Source organism: Mustela putorius, unplaced genomic scaffold (assembly GCF_011764305.1).
Source record: "Mustela putorius furo isolate JIRA1106 unplaced genomic scaffold, ASM1176430v1.1 tig00003983_pilon_pilon_pilon, whole genome shotgun sequence".
Lineage (NCBI taxonomy): Eukaryota > Metazoa > Chordata > Mammalia > Carnivora > Mustelidae > Mustela > Mustela putorius.
Window position 1 is genome coordinate 20817860 of NW_025422123.1, and position 18690 is coordinate 20836549.

The 18690-nt window shown below is 36.9% G+C and overlaps 1 protein-coding gene across 2 annotated transcripts in view; it reads left to right on the forward strand.

Moving 5' to 3' along the window:
* FAM83B (family with sequence similarity 83 member B) overlaps positions 1 to 18690 on the forward strand; it is an 81296-nt gene that overhangs the window by 52072 nt on the left and 10534 nt on the right. For both annotated transcript variants that reach the window (XM_004772411.3, XM_004772410.2), the window contains exons 3-4: positions 14311 to 14475; positions 15232 to 15356. In XM_004772411.3, the coding sequence (XP_004772468.1) occupies positions 14311 to 14475; positions 15232 to 15356 (290 nt within the window). The remainder of the gene's footprint in view (positions 1 to 14310; positions 14476 to 15231; positions 15357 to 18690) is intronic.

Below are 18690 nucleotides of genomic sequence, written 5' to 3' on the forward strand. Positions count from 1 at the left end.
AGGTGTTCAAAACACTTAAGAAACCTGAAGTGCATGGGAGAGGGATTATTCAGGAGATAGTCTAAGTAATGTGGCCAAAGTTTTTCAATTTAGCTTGATGGTCTCCTGAAAATTACTGCCCGTATCTCCTAGCTGTTAGAAACATTGTTCCCTATACCAAAGGAATGCTGTCTTGCAACTTTCAAGCACCAAAGTGAAAAATAATACACAGCTCACAGAAGTTAGTAGTGTAAAAATTAACCCAAGAGAGAAAAGAGGAGTATTCGAGTTAAATGAGCAAGGGATTAAGTACATATGGTTTGACTGTAAGGAGGACATGGCAATGTGTTTAATTAAATACAAAAGCCACTGCAATTATTTCATGACTTTAACTCCTTGCTATTTAAGTTCCTTATTCAAACAGAAATTACTAGAATAAATAGGATTTGTGATATTTTTGTCATGCAGTATGTTTGTTTTTTTTAAATGTCATGTTAATTATTTATGGTTGGTATTAAAGTAAAACAATTATTGCCCAAGTAAAGAATGCAGCCTCTTAAAGCATGAATAGAAAGTTTTGTTCTAGTTTTGTTTTGTAGTAGTTGTTGTTTTAATGATTCAAGAAAATGTCTTTTAGACCAGCATTATAAAAGAAGAGGATAATGAAGTGAGAAATGTGAAATACTTCACTCGTCTTCTTGTTAAATTAGGGACTATAAAGTTCTGCTCAATATAACAAAAATGGCTATTCTTAATGTATGTTATCACCAACATTTTTTTAATAATAGCAACTATTTAATGATCCTTTGCCATGTGCTTATAATACTTATTATTCTTTATCATGGGCCACTTACCAGCAATGTGATACACGTCATCTTAATTTCTCTAACAATCCTACAGGATAGGAGTTATTTACTTGATTTTATAGATGAGAAATTTGAGGCTTAAAGAGATTAATTTTCCTTTCTCGATTTCACCCAGTTAGAAAGTAGCTGATCCCAGATTCAAATAGATACGTAAGGACAGACGTTTGTAGAAGAAAAGGAAACCTCGAAAAGTGACTTAGGAAGAAAGAGTACAAAAATAAATGGAAAATTTAGCATGGATGGCACGAGTTAAAAAGATAAAAATAGGAAAAGAAAAAAGAATCAGATGGGTTGAGTCGAAGTCTAGTTTCTTGAGTACTTCTCTTGTTAGGGAAGTTTTCAAACATATGTAAAAGAGAAAATAATATAATGAAACCTCATGCACCCACCACTCAATTCAGTAATGACCAACTTGTGGTCAGTTTTGTTTCCTCCATACTCCCATTGCTGCTGAATTGAATAAAAGAAAATTATATATATCAGATCATTTCATTTCATCTGTAATTGTTTTAGTTTCATTCTCTTAAAAATAAGGGCTTTAAAAAAATCAAACCTAAAAAAATCATTAATATTATTAAATATCCAGTCAGTATTAAGATTTTCCTATTTGCTACATAAATGTCTTTGATAGCTCTTGAACATTGCCGGGAAATTTCTCAAAAACTTGCTTAAAAGTCCATGACAAGTTCACATTTTTTATTCCAATTGGTCTCACTTTACACCACAAACTCTTTTAATTTCCCCCTTTTTACTGTATTCCTGAAAGTAGCTCTTTTTCATTCTCGTGCAAGCCCACAATCTGAACTCTTACTGACCGCACACCCAGAGGACCACTTTAACTCCAACCATGAACTGTATTATTTCTGTCACTTACTACCAGTTCTCTTCTTCCCTGTGGTCCTAGCACTTTTGTGTAACCTAATTTGAAGACAAACTCTTCTTCCTGTGCTCACTCCATCCCCTTTTAACACCACTGAGATCTTATACCATCAACCTAATTACACTCTTTCCCATTTTATTCTTTTGGTGTTCACCTACCTTTTCCCTTATACCTAAAAATGCTGAAGTTGCAGTGGTTTAAAAAAAAGGGAGAATGCATGGATGGGTGGGTGGGTGGGTGGATAGATGGATGGATAGGTAGGCAGAGAGAAAAATCAAAGAATGGATAAGGAAGATGTGGTCCATATACACTATGGAGGATTATGCCTCCATCAGAAAGGATGAATACCCAACTTGTGTACCAACATGGACGGGACTCGAAGAGATTATGCTGAGTGAAATAAGTCAAGCAGAGAGAGTCAACTATCATATGGTTTCACTTATTTGTGGAGCATAACAAATATCATGGAGGACATGGGGAGTTAGAGAGGAGAGGAGAGTTGGGGGAAATTGGAAGGGGAGGTGAACTGTGAGAGACTATGGACTCTGAAAAACAATCTGAGGGGTTTGAAGTGGCGGGGGGGTGGGAAGTTGGGGTACCAGGTGGTGGGTATTAGAGAGGGCACGGATTGCATGGAGCACTGGGTGTGGTGAAAAAATTGAATACTGTTATGCTGAAAATGAATAAATTTAATTAAAAAAAATCAAAGAATGCAACTTTTTTAGGACATTGTTCATCACATTGTTTTGGCTTTCCTACATAAAAATGTGAAATGCTACTTTTGAATTTTAAGTTTTCTTATAATGGTGCTGTAATTGTCCATTTAATTTGGGTCTCTGATCCCTAATGATACCAGACTAGCTGCTCTGTGTTGTGTTCCTCAAGCACTCAGCCATGGAGTGTTGTCAAAACATCCTTTGCGAATTTACCTCCACCCCTTCTTTTTCTTTGTGCTACCACTATCCGCATTGGAATCCTGTACATTTACTCTGCATTCGGATTGAAATCAGCTAACTGCTCTACTGCTGATAGATCTTCCAATTTCTAACTCATCCTATATTACCAACATATTAATCTTCTCAAGTACTATTTTTGACCACATCGTTCTTTGACCATAAAGCTTTAACCGTTTCCTCATTGTGCCTTATGGAATCTGATTATACTGGCATTCAAGGACTTCTCCCTCCAATCAGGGCCAAATGGACCATCCTAGGCTATCTAGCCTTATTGCTAACTCCTCCTCGGCAGATTTCCGTGTTGCAACAAAACTGGATCACTAGCTGTTCCTACTATGGTGCTTCCATGCTTCTGAGCCTGCCTTATGAATCAGCTCCTGTTACCCAAACCCCTCCTCAGGCAATATTCTGCAATGGTCCTAACACACCAGGGTTTCCACTCTTCTCTTTCTGACTCCAGTACCTTTCACTCTTTTCATGACAGACCCCCTTTATATTGCAAAAAGTCACATAACAAGGTATTTCAAGCCCATGGATGATTATGTTTCAGAATAAAAAGATCTCCCAGGAGTCTCAGGAAGAACAAAAAGTTTAGTCAGCTTATCCAGACCTAAATCTTGGAACTTAGACTTCAAAGCCTCATCCATTTCTTTAAAATAAACTTATTTTGACTAAGTTTTGAACACTGATGTCTGACATCAGAATGCCATTTTAGCAATGCCCATTTTAAGGGCTCACAGTCCTGACAGATCTCAGTTACCTAGCTGCCTCGTTCTCTCCCTGTTGGCAATACGCATAGTAAGCCCCAGTATACTTAAAAGCCACAAAATTAGAATAAGAGGAACTTGTTATATGAGGTTTAAAATGTGTCTGGCTCAGATGCTGTTACTAAACCAAGTTTACTTGGCCAATATTACGGAAGGGTCAAATTCATGCCTTGGTCATCCATCTGTCCCTCTGGACACTATTTAAATGAAAGTGGGCAGTGTTTGTCTCTGTGACTCTTTTTCCACAGTTAACCTACTGCCCTATTCTGCTGAAGTCTCTACCTTTATTTATGCTGCTGTCACTCATGTGGACTCAGTTGGCTGTCCTCATATTGTGCAGACCTCTCTTTCTCTGCTAAGGGACTCTCTGTACCAGTGCTTTGATCCACTCTTCAATGGCATTTAATTCTTAGAAGGTAGTCTCCTTCCCTTATTTCACAAGATCTAAGGAGACACTTCACTCAGCTAGGCTCCAGGTACTGATGGCATACAGTTTTTAGTTAGAAGAAATGTTTCCTTTACAGTAGTTTGGTTATAATTTTATTATGACAAGTATCACAAGTATCACATTGATTTATAGTTCTTCAAGTGAATCTCTCAGGAAACTATGTGCTCCTTGAGACCAGATGCCATGTAGCCACTGGCCAACAACAAAAATTAAACACCCGATCTCTTTCAGGTATACTTGTCCATGGAGGCTGGGTAACAATGTAAATATATTTAAGTTTTGTGGAGTTAATTACAGAAAGGTTTAACTAACCCAATAATTATAGCACACTTATTCAGAACAACTAAATATGTTTTAGTCTAAACAGGTTTTACTTAAAATTATAGTTTTTATAAGACCATAAAATGATTTTTAAAGAATTTTCCACTCCTAATTATTTCTTTCCCAGTGGCTTCTTCTTAAATTTAAAATATTTTTAAAAAATAGTTTCTCATTTTATTTTCTTTTTTTTTTAAATTTTTTATTTTTTATAAACCTATATTTTTATCCCCAGGGGTACAGGTCTGTGAATCACCAGGTTTACACACTTCACAGCACTCACCAAAGCACATACCCTCCCCAATGTCCATAATCAGACCTGCTTCTCCCAAACGCCCTCCCCCCAGGAACCCTCAGTTTGTTTTGTGAGATTAAGAGTCACTTATGGTTTTTCTTCCTCCCAATCCCATCTTGTTTCATTTATTCTTCTCCTACCCACTTAAGCCCCCATGTTGCATCACCACTTCCTCATATCAGGGAGATCATACGATAGTTGTCTGGATGGAACTAGAGCGTATCATGCTTAGCGAAATAAGTCAAGCAGAGAAAGACAACTATCATAGTTTCTCATTTTAATGCCATGCTAATACTCATGGCTGGTAAAAAGCAAAAAGGAAAAAGAAAATATAGTGACGTACCCTTTGCCATAGTTTTACCTCTTTGGTCAGAATTTTGAGTAGTTTTGTTTTGTTTAAATTAATGACTTAAAATGATAATTACTCTAATAAAGTCATTTTTTAATAGATAATTTAAATAGATTTTATTTCATCACTATTTGTGACACTAATGTAAACATGCAAAGTACAAAATTTAATATATTTTGTTCAAATTTCTCGTATAATTCAGAAAGAATTTGGCTTAAAGATACATATATTGAATTGGCATAGTGTAAAGGATTAGGTTTTTTTGTTTTGTTTTGTTTTCCAGTTAAATTTGTACTGTGTCTGATTTGGGTATTAGTTTTTTTTTTAGTTTTTTGTTTTTAATTTTTTCAATTTATTTATTTTCAGAAAAACAGTATTCATTATTTTTTCATCACACCCAGTGCTCCATGCAATCTGTGCCCTCTCTAATACCCACCACCTGGTACCCCAACCTCCCACCCCCTCTGCCACTTCAAACCCCTCAGATTGTTTTTCAGAGTCCATAGTCTCTCATGGTTCACCTCCCCTTCCAATTTACCCCAACTCCCTTCTCCTCTCTAACACCCCTTGTCCTCCATGATATTTGTTATGCTCCACAAATAAGTGAAACCATATGATAATTGACTCTCTCTGCTTGACTTATTTCACTCAGCATAATAATGCTTTCTTTTAAACATCATCAGTGAAAATACACATACAATTACACATACAATTTTAGTGCAAAATTGAAATGTTAATAGCAAGCTTTTAAGAAACTAAGTAGAGAAATGTTTATTACTATTAATGAATGGCTGTTGGTCTCAAATGAATCTTCTGTTCTAGTCAAATGCCTTCTGTTTCAACCCAAGCCATCTCCCACACCCTGCGTAAAAATTACAGCCATAATCAGATTTCTCTCTATTTTTATTCTGAATTTTGATCCCAAGTCTCTAATACATTTACACAGAATTAAACGTGACAGCATTTTAACACTTCTTAAATATTGGTGTCAGTCTTTCAACTTTTCTATATGTTTGATAATTTTGATAATCAAAGTTAAGACTGAAGTTTTTTTAAAAAGTCACATATAAATATTGCATTTTATTTCATTCCTAGGGAGGTAATACTACTATATTTCTATACTGCCATATATACCTTAGAGTATTAGGGTACTATATAGCATGTACTGTGTCTTTTAGAAATTATGAATGTGTCATAGTTTCCTAGTAATTAGGAGTTTTTACTATTAAATAACTATATAAATTTAACTTGCGCCTACTATTTTTTTACAAATGTTGCCAGAATTTGACTAAAATGTGACTGATTTTTCTATAGCAGCAGAATAAACTAGCATTTCTAGTGCTATGACAGATCACAGGTCTTTATTTTAAAGAGCATCCTTTTGACCTACTGACTTGGGCTTTGCACAAAGTCAGTGGGATGGTAGCTGTTGCCAGTTGAACAGAATAGGCTTTGGTGCTGCCTGCTGTCATTCAGGCTTTCCCTGTCATTCCTGGGCTAGCTCCTGCTTTGGCTGTCAGATGGACAGTGGCTGTGATCACAGAGGCTGGGAAGTCCTGAGCTCATTTTTCCCAGCGCTGACTTTCCCAGCGTCAGCTTTGGGGGCTCGTGCAAGAAGACCCTTGCCAGGCCACACTTCAGGAAACGTCACTTTAGGGAAAATACTGAACTATGAAATCAGTGAAAGGAGTATGGCTCTTCTTTGCAGTTGCTTTCAGGCTTTTAGGCCTGCTCCCAATTCATTCTTCCCTTCCCCTCCCCTATCTGACGTGCACAGAGCTGATAAAAGGCTTTGATTAAATTATAAAGATAAAAACATAATGCATTTTCGTAGTTGTCTTAGTCCATTTGGGCAGCTGTAACAAAAATATCAAAGACTGGGTAGCTTGGTAGCTTAAATAGCAAACATTTATTTCTCACAGTTCTGGAGTCCAAGATCAAGATGCTGGCAGATTCAGTGTCTGTCTAGGGACTCCCTTCCTGCTTTATGCACAGCCGTCTTCTCACTGTCCTGACATCGTGGAAGGTACAGGACAGTTCTCTGGGGTCTTTTTTTATAAAGTCACTATTCCTATCCATGAGGGTTCTGTCCTCAGGACCTAATTACTTCCCAGGGTCCACCCCCAAACTCCATCACATTGGGTGTTAGGATTTCTTTCTTTTTTTTTTTTTTTAACTTTATTTATTTATTTGACAGAGATTGAGATCACAAGCAGGCAGAGAGGCAGGCACAGAGAGAGGGGAAGCAGGCTCTCTGCTGAGCAGAGAGCCCGATGCAGGGCTCGATCCCAGGACCCTGAGATCATGACCTGAGCTGAAGGCAGAGGCTTTAACCCACTGAGCCACCCAGTTGCCCCGGGTGTTAGGATTTCAACAAACGAATTTTGAAAGGACATAAACATGCAGTCTGTAACAGTGATGTATAAGCACCTTCTATCATATAGTACAATGTAAAAGATGCAGGAAATAATTTATGCAGTTTCTCTTCTGAGTTGTCAGACATACATACGAGTTCGACAAATCTATGTCACAGCCATAATAGAGCCCAAACATTTCCCCAGATGTTGGGTAATTGGGAGTAAATCAACAGTTCTTGAAACACAAAATTTTAGAACTTGGTAAAATGCAAAATCTTCTCTGGTTTATTTAATGTAGAACAGAGATCAGTGAGACTCAAAATTGTTTCAGTGGCTTCCCCAAGGTCACTTGTGATAGACCAAGCAAATGATATATTGGTAACAACTATTAGTACAGGTTGTTAAATGTCTGCAAAAATTAAAGTATTCATAATGTAAAGCTGTCATACTAAATAGTATAGTACACACAATATAGTGTATGTTACATTTTACACAAAATGAATGCTTTTCCTTAGGCTGCAAAAGGATAAGGACCAAAAGGCACTTATTCTTCACATCACCTTTTTTTTGAAATCCACTTATCTCATTGCTTTTACAGACTGAAAAATATGTGTTCCCTAAGGAATCATTTCCCTTGATTTCTATTATTCAATTTGAAGTTTTCTAGCTATGTTGAATTTTATTAAAAATATAGTTATTATAGAACTCCATTTGTTTACTTTTTTAAAAATTTCAACTCCTTATTAGCTTTTCTTCTGTTGGAAAAAATAAATCCTCCTGTATCCATGCAGGCAATTACGAAGCAAGTCTGAACCCTTTCAAATGGTGTTTAGTATTTTGAAGCATAAAAGGTATAATATTCAATTTTTCAATTTTGAGGATGATAATGACAGTTCTGTGACTACAGAACATTAACCCAAGGTATACTTACATTTCATGAAGTATCTAGGTCACATAAAAGCATATTGCTAATGGCTTTCTTTCCTAATGGATGACAATGAGAAAAATAAGATAGGGCTCAAAATTAAAAATTCTGAAGATTGTGAAGCGTGTTTCTGAGGCAATGCAGGTATTGAATATTAACATTGTAATAAAAATTTTATATCAAATCTATCTTCAATTTTCAGTTCTTTTCATCTTATCACTGGTTCCTACCTCACCTTTTTAAAAAAATTTTAGTGCATTTATAAATATGAACATTACAGTAAGAATAATGAGGCTTCATAATCTTCAGACAGCATCACTCAGTGGAATTTAGATATTTTCAGTATGAATATTGCTATCGGACTCATTTTCTCGGGACACTGTTTTGTCCAGATACTTAATTTTTCAGGCTTTATATTGCACTTCCAAATCAAAACTAAACATGTCAGATATTCAAGATCTTTCATAACCTGTGTAAATCCTGTCTATTCCATATTCATAAGGAATGATCTTTGTGTTTAACTTGAGGTTAATTCAGTAAACATTTTTTATAAAAATATTACTATCTTTATTCTAATCTTTGCTTCCTTATCTTTGCAATGTTGATCCTCCAGCTTGGATAGCTGAACGTAATCTTTACTCATTATTTAAGGCTTATCCATGAAGCTCTGTGAGTCTGTTCCCTTCTGCTGTAGACCCACCCCTAATAACCATGCACATACAGAGCATTTATTTCTTTCTCTGAATGACGATTATATTATATTACTTAACAACTGATTGTACAATCTCCGGAATGGCCTTAGACTGTGTCATGATCATGAATTTATGAGAAATTTATTGTCAGTGTTCATGTTATTTTAATTTAGTGTGACCTGCCGTGTCTGGGTCACTTTGGGAGAATTCCTTGCTGTAAGTCGGATAAGAGAAAACCAGTGACCTTGAGTCAGGTTCTCTGAAACTACTAAAAGATGTGAAGTTTCACTCAAATCTTAAAAATGACCCAGAATATCTTCTAAAAGTTTTCTAAGTCTCCTGTTGCTGATGAATGCATTTAGTTGTTTATTTTTTCAATTTACAAAAGCAAGAATAAAACAGGAATCAATGAAGAAGCAAAATAAAAATTTAAACCATATATAACATCATAGTAGTTTAATGAATACTATTTCATGTGACTGGTTTCTTTATTGACTTATAAAAACCAATTGATGTGCCTTTCGAAAAGCCTTGTGCTAATTAGGTATATAATTTTTCTTTCAGATATTCAAGATCTTTCATAACCTGTGTAAATCCTGTCTATTCCATATTCATAAGGAATGATCTTTGTGGATTTCTATAGCACAGTGTGATTTAGTTAACTACTTGAGATTATAATACTTTCAGATCAGGTTGGCATACCTCCTTAGTAATTATTATTCCTTTCCAGGAATATAACCCACCATAAAAAAAAAAAAATCCTGCATTTTATTTTGCCATTCTTGGCACAGCTGAGATTTTCTATAGACCTTATTTAATTTTCCATCTCATGAGAATGCAGGAAACCAGAAGTCCTGATAAGCTACCTGACTTGGTTGACATCAGATAAGCTTTGTCAAAGATGTGTAATCTAGTCTTTTGGATCCTGATCCAGTATATTATCTGTCATGCAAGAGAGACTGTAATTTGTTCTACATTTAGTATGCTAGAATCATCCAATGGCTGACTAACTTCAATTACGTTTTTGCAAACAGAAACCTTTATTTATCCTGGTAATGTATTTTGTTTATTTCCAAAGTCTTAATTAATTTATTACATGAGATTCTAGCAAATAAAAGAAATTTTTCTAGATGTGCTAATTTCCTACACAATACAAATTTCCTAAACAGTACAATGTTTCCTTATTTTATTGTATTTTTTTTAAAGATTTTATTTATTTATTTGGCAGAGAGAGATCACAAGTAGGCAGAGAGGCAGGCAGAGAAAGAGAGAGGAGAAAGCAGGCTCCCCCGCCAAGCAGAGAGCCCGATGCGGGACTCGATCCCAGGACCCTGAGATCATGAACTGAGCCGAAGGCAGAGGCTTAATCCACTGAGCCCAGGCACCCAATGTTTCCTTATTTTAAAAAACAATTTCCTCTCTAGTTATTCTGTAAAATAGGTTTATAATATGAACATTTTCTTTTCCTTATCATACCACTTGTTATTTCTGTGTAAATGCATTAATTAATAACTTTGCTGTGACTTGAAGGTTTCTTCCTCATATTTTGTTTTATAAAGAATATGCACAAGACATGGATGAGGTTGTTACCACTGTCTTTTTCCTTCTTCTGGCACCTCATACCATTCATAAGTAAGAAAAGGGTCATTCAATCACTACTAGAGTGATTGAAATTGTTCTTCCTGGAACAAATCTGACTCAAGTATGTTTCATAGGTACTTTGAAGAATGTCATCAACTTGTAAATTTGGGTGTTATTATGGTCCAGCATTTTCCTATAATATCTCAATAGAATAAATACAAAGAAGTATACATATCATCCATGACTTTCTTTCATCTTCTAACATATTCATAATATGCCCCTTACATTGTCCTGGTTCTTGTTGCCATGTCTATTCCCTCCCCTCTCATTTCTTGACAGTTTTGTTCCTTGGTCTCCATCGCTCTTTCCAGGGCTCCTCCTATCTCAGCTATCCATTAAGAGATGCTTCTAAAGATTAGTTCCTTGCCTCCCATGATCTCATCCTACGCAGACCTCAGCCCCTGACTCCTGGTCGTATCCTTGGTCACAGCGTAGCCTATAACTGTGGATCCTCTAGAACCTAATTCAGCCTATCCTTGTCTGACTCCCACTTCCCTCTGGCACTTGATAGTATCCAACATTCCTTTATTTGTTTATTTTTTAAACTTCGTGTTGTGGAAGTATCCAAAAGTAGAAAGTAAGTATATAGAACCTTCATGTTTTGCCAGTTTTGTTTCATTGACCATCATATGAACTAAATACAAGGTAACATATCATTTCACCTGTAGCCATATTAATATGCATATTTAAAAGATAAGACTTATTATTACTGTCAACATGGAAAAAATTAACAGTAATTTCTTAATATTTAATCGTTTTTTAACCTCAGCAAGACCACAAATTCATTGATTCCAGTCTTATTTCACTGCTTCTCACATCCATGACACCCTCTTTTCCTCTCTTTGTCTAGTTTAAATCCCATGACAAGTCACTTTAGCCTCCCACATTACCTATACCCTCAGTTCTTCCTTATCTCTCTCCATTATACTCTCATGGCCATCACTACATCCATGGTTTAATCAAACTTTCTGCCTCCTTCGTGCTGGCAGCCTTGCAGCTGAAAAAAGGTGGAGAATAACTCACAACCACATTGACTTTTCTCATTTTAAATTTATGATTTAGAGAGTCCTTAATATGTCCTGTAATTATACTGTATTTCTGTAGTTGATTCTGTTTCCTACCATCCTCGATGATGACTTACTACCCCTGTCATCATTCTCTATCTAACACATCTTCCATAATCTAGGGTCTTCTCCGTTGAAGCCCTTGCTTCCCAGTTCATGAAAAATGTTGAAGCATTCACAAGAGAACGTGCCCAGCGCCACTACCACACACTGGGCCTTCTGTCTTGATATTATAGGTGATCTTTTCCTGGTCTTTATTCTCTGTGCTCTCATAACTTTATTTTTACACTAGATTTGCTCTTTTATTGCCTCCTCAAAGACTTTTCTGCAGAAATTCTTTCCTTCACCACCCGTCTCCCACCATCTCCTACATCATTCAGTTTCACTCATTTCATTAGCGTGCAGACAGGCCATTATTTCCCTCACCCTAAAACAGCAAAAAAGTAAAACCCCGTTTGACCCAGCTTTCCCCACGGCTACCTCTTCATGTCACTGCTTCTTCTTAGAGCCAGTTTACTCGAGAAGAGTTGCCTGTACCTGCTATTTCCGGTACTTGTCTTCCGCATTGCCTCTTAAATGTCTTACAGTAAGGCTTTTGTGCTTATCACTCTACTGACACTATAGTGTCCTTTGCTGATACCTTCTCTTGTCCCAGGGCACAGTCCTAGGTCTCCTTTTCTTTATCGAGTCTCCCTTGGTGACTTGGATTTAATTGTCATCTCCGCACAACCGACACCCAGTTGGCGTGTCTGGCCTAGACTTCTCAACTTAGCATTCCACCTGGCCCCTCCAACTTAACTAGCCTTTTTAATCTTCTCCCTAAAATTTAACGTCGCTGTAGTCTTCCCGAACTTAGTTGATGACAACTTGGTCCTTCACATTGATGAGGCTAAGAATTTTAGAGTACGTCTCTTTCCCTGCTTTTCCTCTCACATCCTATGTTCAATCCATTCAGAAATCCTTTGGCTCTAAAGTATCTGACATTTGGCCATTTGTCTTCATCACTGATGGTGACTCGGTCACCCCTCACTTAAATTGCTCCAGTAATTCTAACTGGCCTGCCTGCTTCCACCCTGGCTTCCACCCTTAGCATCAACACAGTTACCAGAACAAATCCTTTTCAGACATAAATCATATCGTCTTGTTGCCTCAACTGAAAAGCTTCTCATAGTTTATAATCTTATTCAGGACAGAAGGCTGAAGGCTCTAGAATACCTTCAAGGCCTTGTGATTTCATGTCGTTTCTGCTGTCTCCTTGCTGCTTCTTGACTATGCCAGGCAAACTCCTGATGTTGGGCCTTTGCACTGCCGATATCCCCTGCCTGGAACACAATTTGTCAGGATAATCATGTTGATGACTAACTCCATTCCTTTTTATGTCTTTGCTCAAAGGGTGCTTTCTCACAGAGACCTATCTAGAAAGTCCCAAACCTTACCTTCTCAATTTTGGGGGGCTTATAACCCCCTTACTCTTTTATATTTTTTCCCCAGTAAGCTTCTTATTTTACAGAGGTGCTTGGTGGCTCAGTCAGTTAAGCATCCAGCTAGCCCTGCATCAGGGCTTAGTAAGGAGTCCGTTTATCCCTCTCCCCATGCCCTTCCCCAACTCATGCATGCACACAGGCACTCTTATTCTGTTCCTCTCTTTCTCTTTAAAATAAATAAATAAATCTTAAAAAAAAAACACCTTATAACTTATTACCGAATTTATCTATTTATTGCCTCTATTTATTGCTTATGGTTTCTTCCCTGATCTAATATGCAATCTTCACCAAGAGCAGGGATTTTGTGTTCTTCTCCAACAAATAGTATGTAGACAGTCTAGTCATTTTCCCTACTTTCAGCATTATTTCCCTCCACTGCTTCTCAGAGTCAGTAATGGTTCTGTTGCCCATAGTTTAACTTGCACTCTCTCCATTTTAGGAGTCTGTTCTTTAGGAAATTTCTGTGTTTATCTTTTTAATCGTACTGCCTTTTTGCTTATTCTGTTTATTTTGTCTGCTAAGCTCATTTTAGGTATATATATTTAATTTTCTGGTCTTTTAAGTCCGATGCCCTTTCTCAGCTTTGGCTGCTTCCTACCTATATTTCTATTTCTTTAAGATTTATTTCTCTTGGGGCACCTGGGTGGCTCAGTGGGTTAAAGCCTCTGCCTTCAGCTCAGGTCATGATCTCAGGGTCCTGGGATCGAACCCTGCATCGGGCTCTCTGCTCAGCAGGGAGCCTGCTTCCTCCTCTCTCTCTCTCTGCCTGCCTGTCTGCCTACTTTTGATCTGTCAAATAAATAAATAAAAATCTAAAAAAAAATTATTTCTCTTTCCCAGTATCCCAAAACATTTATTACTAATAGCTAGTTTCAGAGAGGTTGCTTTTCCCCATAAATATTTCCCACAAAAAATTTTAACACTGGTTTCCACCTTCCATCTACCTGTCCCTTCCCATTACCCTGTTCTGATTTGGGTTTGTCCTTTGCTCAGCAAACCTACTGAAATGCAGATTCCCTTTGACATAAAACCAATATAAAATTACTTAGTTCTGCAAATCTGTATGTAGTCACTTGTTTATTTTCAGTATACTTTTGCATCTTCTACTTTAGGAAATGCACACACATTGTGTGTGTTTGCATTTATACTTATATACTTATACACACTTATACATTTATAAGTATTATGTATTTGAATATTTTCCATTGTATTCAATTACTATTGAAAGAAAGGAATTTCTAAACCTCTACTTGTTATCTAAAATTGTTTTACATTTTTGTCTTTTATAGGTCATTGCTTTAGTGATGGATATATTTACAGATGTGGACATTTTCAAAGAAATAGTGGAGGCATCAACTCGAGGGATATCCATATACATTCTGCTTGATGAGTCCAACTTTAATCATTTCCTAAATATGACTGAAAAACAGGGCTGTCAAGTTCAACGACTCAGGGTAAGAATTCCATGTTTATTTGTTTTTCCTTCACGTATTTTGTGTATCATTTTTATCTTAGTTGAATTTAAGGCAAGTTAAGCTATATCACTCCCAAAATAAATATATTTACATACATGCATAAATATATTTAAGGTGTTATAATGATTTATCACAGAAGGGTACCTTTGTACTTTTTTGGAATATGATTGAGAACACACATCTTCATGATGGTTTTAGAAGATACCTTTCTTGATGGGGCACTTAAGCTTCTGAGTTAGCTTTGCTCAGTCATAATAAATGCTTTAGTTTCTCCATGAATAACCTTGAAACCACTGACTCAAGTAATTCTTTCATTCAGCAGATGTTGCTTATCACAGTCATTAGGCATAGTGTTTTCAGTTACATCTGACTTCTTAAAAAGGAACGTGGAATTTAATTGTAGTTATTGTGGAATCATGCTACTGTAACCTGAATGGCTCTCTTGCAATAGGACCCTAGGTGATTTATGAAGTCCTTCTGTATAAATGTAGAATAATGCCTCCTATTTATGTTATGTTAAAATATATATTTTAAGTGACTGTTTTTCTTGAGCCTTTTTTTTTTTTTTTGGTGATGTCTTAACATTTGCTTTTACCATTTCTTTGTTATTGCTGATTTAAAAGATTATTTCAAGTATACTTTTTTGGTACTAAGATTTTATATTGACATATATTTCACTTCCAAAATATCTCTTTTCTAGTTATAATTTTACTTTCTGTTTACATGTAATTCTAGAATATTCGAGTGCGGACAGTAAAAGGCCAAGATTATCTTTCCAAAACAGGAGCAAAATTTCATGGAAAATTGGAACAGAAATTTTTGTTAATTGACTGCCAGAAAGTTATGTATGGTTCCTACAGGTAAGATCATTGTGTTTAGCTCCAGCATTATCAGTCATTTACAGAATTTATATTAGTTTCAAATTTTAACATAATCTGTTTAGCTATTCCTTCGAGATAAAAAACGAACCTTTGCATGGAAGTTTGGAGGCTTCGGTTTCAGTTCTGGTTGAGCCGCTAAAGAACATTAAAACATTGGGCAAGTCGTATAACTTCCTTGGGCTCCAAGTTCTCCATCCCCAAAATGAGGGGTGGGGTGTTGAGATATATTTCAGGTTCCCTAAAGTTCTGTAATTCTAGGAGTGATTTTGCTCCTTATGAAAACAGTCTTAGTATGGGCTTAATAATAACAGTTGTTTGTAAAAATAGAAGCCCTGGAACACCTGGGTGGCTCAGTCAGTTGAATGTGTACCTTTGGCTCAGGTCATGATCCCAGGGTCATGGGATCGAGCCCCAAATCAGGCTCCCCAGGTGGGGAGCCGGCTTCTCCCTCTCCCTCTGCTGCTCCCCCTGCTTGTGCTCTCTCAATTTCTCTCTGTCAAACAAATAAATAAAATATTTAAAAAAAAAAAAAATAGAGGTACTTTATCACTTTGAGCAGCCTGATCTCTGGATTGTTCTTATTTTAGTATTATTAAGAATCTGATAGTTATCATCATGTAGTCACTATATATAGTACTACCCCAAAAAGCATTTCAGAGTCAGGCTATTAAAAATGCCATGATAGACACTGGACAGGGTTTACTTGGGTTACTGTGATCTGACCTCTTTCAAGAGACCACTGGTGGAATGCCTACTCTGTTCCACCTTGGCTCTGCCACATATGTACTCCCCAGTCCTTACCACTTTTTGGATACATTTGTTCTCATCTACATTTATAAATGATGAAAATGAAGTTCCAGGGGGCTAAGTGACTTGTCTGAAAACTCCCCAGCCATAGGTCAGAAGCAGTCCCAGACGGACAGCCCAATCCAAGTTCTGCTGGCTTCAGAGTACAATGCTACCCTAATACTCTCTGATATATTCCAGACATGGGTCCTGAATGGGCTACACAATAAGGTTAGATCAACAGGCAGATAAAAATACCAACCAGCACATGTGAACTGCTGGGTCATCAGGCAGCACAGACTCATTCCTAAAGACCGTGGAAACAGGCCAGGAGAGCTGTGGATGTAAACAGGACAGTGAAGGAAAACTTTTCCTTCTTCTCTTGGAACTTAGAATGTCTGCAAGAAGGAGACAACATGTTGAAGTGATTGGTCATGAGCAAGTTACTCAACTTGGTTGCACTCAAGTTTATTCCTCTATAAAGTTAACGATAGAGCCTACCTTGTGTCCTTGTGAGAATTAAAAGAGTCCGTGCAGCATGGCCCCTAAAGTCAGCTATTATTTTAGGCATGTTTTAGCTGTTACTATCTGCTAACTTTCCCTTTAGGCTCAGGGACCTTTTCTTGAAACTGCCTTTTGGAGTTGTAAAGGAAAACTTGTTAAGAGCAGAAATTACAACCAGTGCTTGAAATTAATGGGTCCTTTAAAGACTCATTATGCATGTATGTATTTGGTCAGACCCACTTGGTTTTACAGGGGTTTTAATTGAAATTTTAATTAAAATTAGGCATTCACTTGACTTCCAGAATGGTATTTATTGCTTAATTTCATCCTAATGAATGCTTTCTGTTTTTATTATTTAAATTGACTTTTAAGATTACCTTGAACAGTAATTTCACCTTAACTTTGTTTTGCTAGTGCTAGGCGTTAATAGGAGCTGCATGTTGAGATGACTATGGCTAAACTACTTTAAAGTGATGTTGGGAAAAACAGACAACAGCAACAGAAACTTGTTATCTTTCTATGTATATCATAAGCCAAGGCAGAATTTAAGTTACTATTTATGGAAGTGAATATGTAGAATACCTAGGACCACAGATGATAAAAAATAACCAAAACTCTTCTGTAACAACTCTATTTTTCTTATTATTCCATGTTAATTTTAAATATACTTCTTTTAAAAAATGACTGTCCTAACCCTCGTTCGCCGCTACCCCTGCATTGTCATGGACCTTTCCTCTAACAGTATTGTAACAGGATCTGGTGGAACAGTTATGAACTAGTCTTCATGGAAACTGGCTAAAAACTGACTTATTTTTGGTTAAAAACAGCCTTTGTCTCTAATTCCAGTATTGTCATCGTCTCCATCATAGCCCAAATCAAAATGCCACCTTCTTTAACTTAAAATTCTTTGCCGTAAAATGTCTCCATAACTCCATAAACGTATTATTTACTTATATGTCAGAGAGAGAGAGAGAGAGAGAAAGCGCACCAGCAGGGAGAGCAGCAGGCAGAGGGAGAAGCAGGCTCCCCGAGGAGCAGAGAGCCCGATGTGGGACTCGATCCCAGGACCTTGGGAGTCATAGCCTGAGCCGAAGGCAGATGCTTACCTGAATGAGCCACACAGGTATCCCAAAATGTCTTCATATTCTAAACTCCAAGCATTTCCAGAGAGGCCTGACGTCTAGTCATACATTGTGTGACTATTCACTCATCGTGGTGACAGTTTTATCAGAACGCAATAGATGCTTTGTCCTATCATGATACTAACAGTGATGAGATATAACAAATACACTTTTTATCAATGTGTACAAATCAGATTGTTAATTGGATGTCCTCTTTGAAACTGTATAAAGTCTAGAACATATTATTTAGTAAAATATTGTCCACAAATTTGACTGGGAGAGAATTTTATAAACGTTTTCTTTTCTTTTTTTTTTTTTTCTAAATCTCATGGTCTCTATAAAAGCCACTTTCAAAAGACATGTTTCACTGAAGTTGTTGGCTTCCAGGTACCATCTTTGATCAGACTTGAAGACTGTCGGATTTAGAGACCCATGATACAACTGGTGTACTGTCACTACTTTCTCTGTGGATTTCACTCTTGATACCTCCAACCAGAAAGTCAGAGTTTCCCTTTTGTGCTTGCTTTCCCACATTTTCCCAATGTCATGAATATGACAGTGTGTCTGGAGGGAGGGGGAGTAGTAAGTTAATTTTATTTTTTATCCAGGAAAATATTTACATTTTTTAAAAATTATTTATTTATTTATTTATTTATTTATTTGACAAACAGATCATAAGTAGGCAGAGAGGCAGGCAGAGAGAGGGTGGGGGGAGCAGGCTGCCCGCCAAGCGGAGACCCCAATGCAGGTCTCTATCCCAGGACCCTGGGATCATGACCTGAGCAGAAGGCAGAAGCTTTAACCCACTGAGCCACCCAGGTGCCCCTGCACATTTTTAAAAATAGCAAATATTACCAAGAGAAGAATACAGGGGCACCTGGGTGTCTCACTCGGTTAAGCTT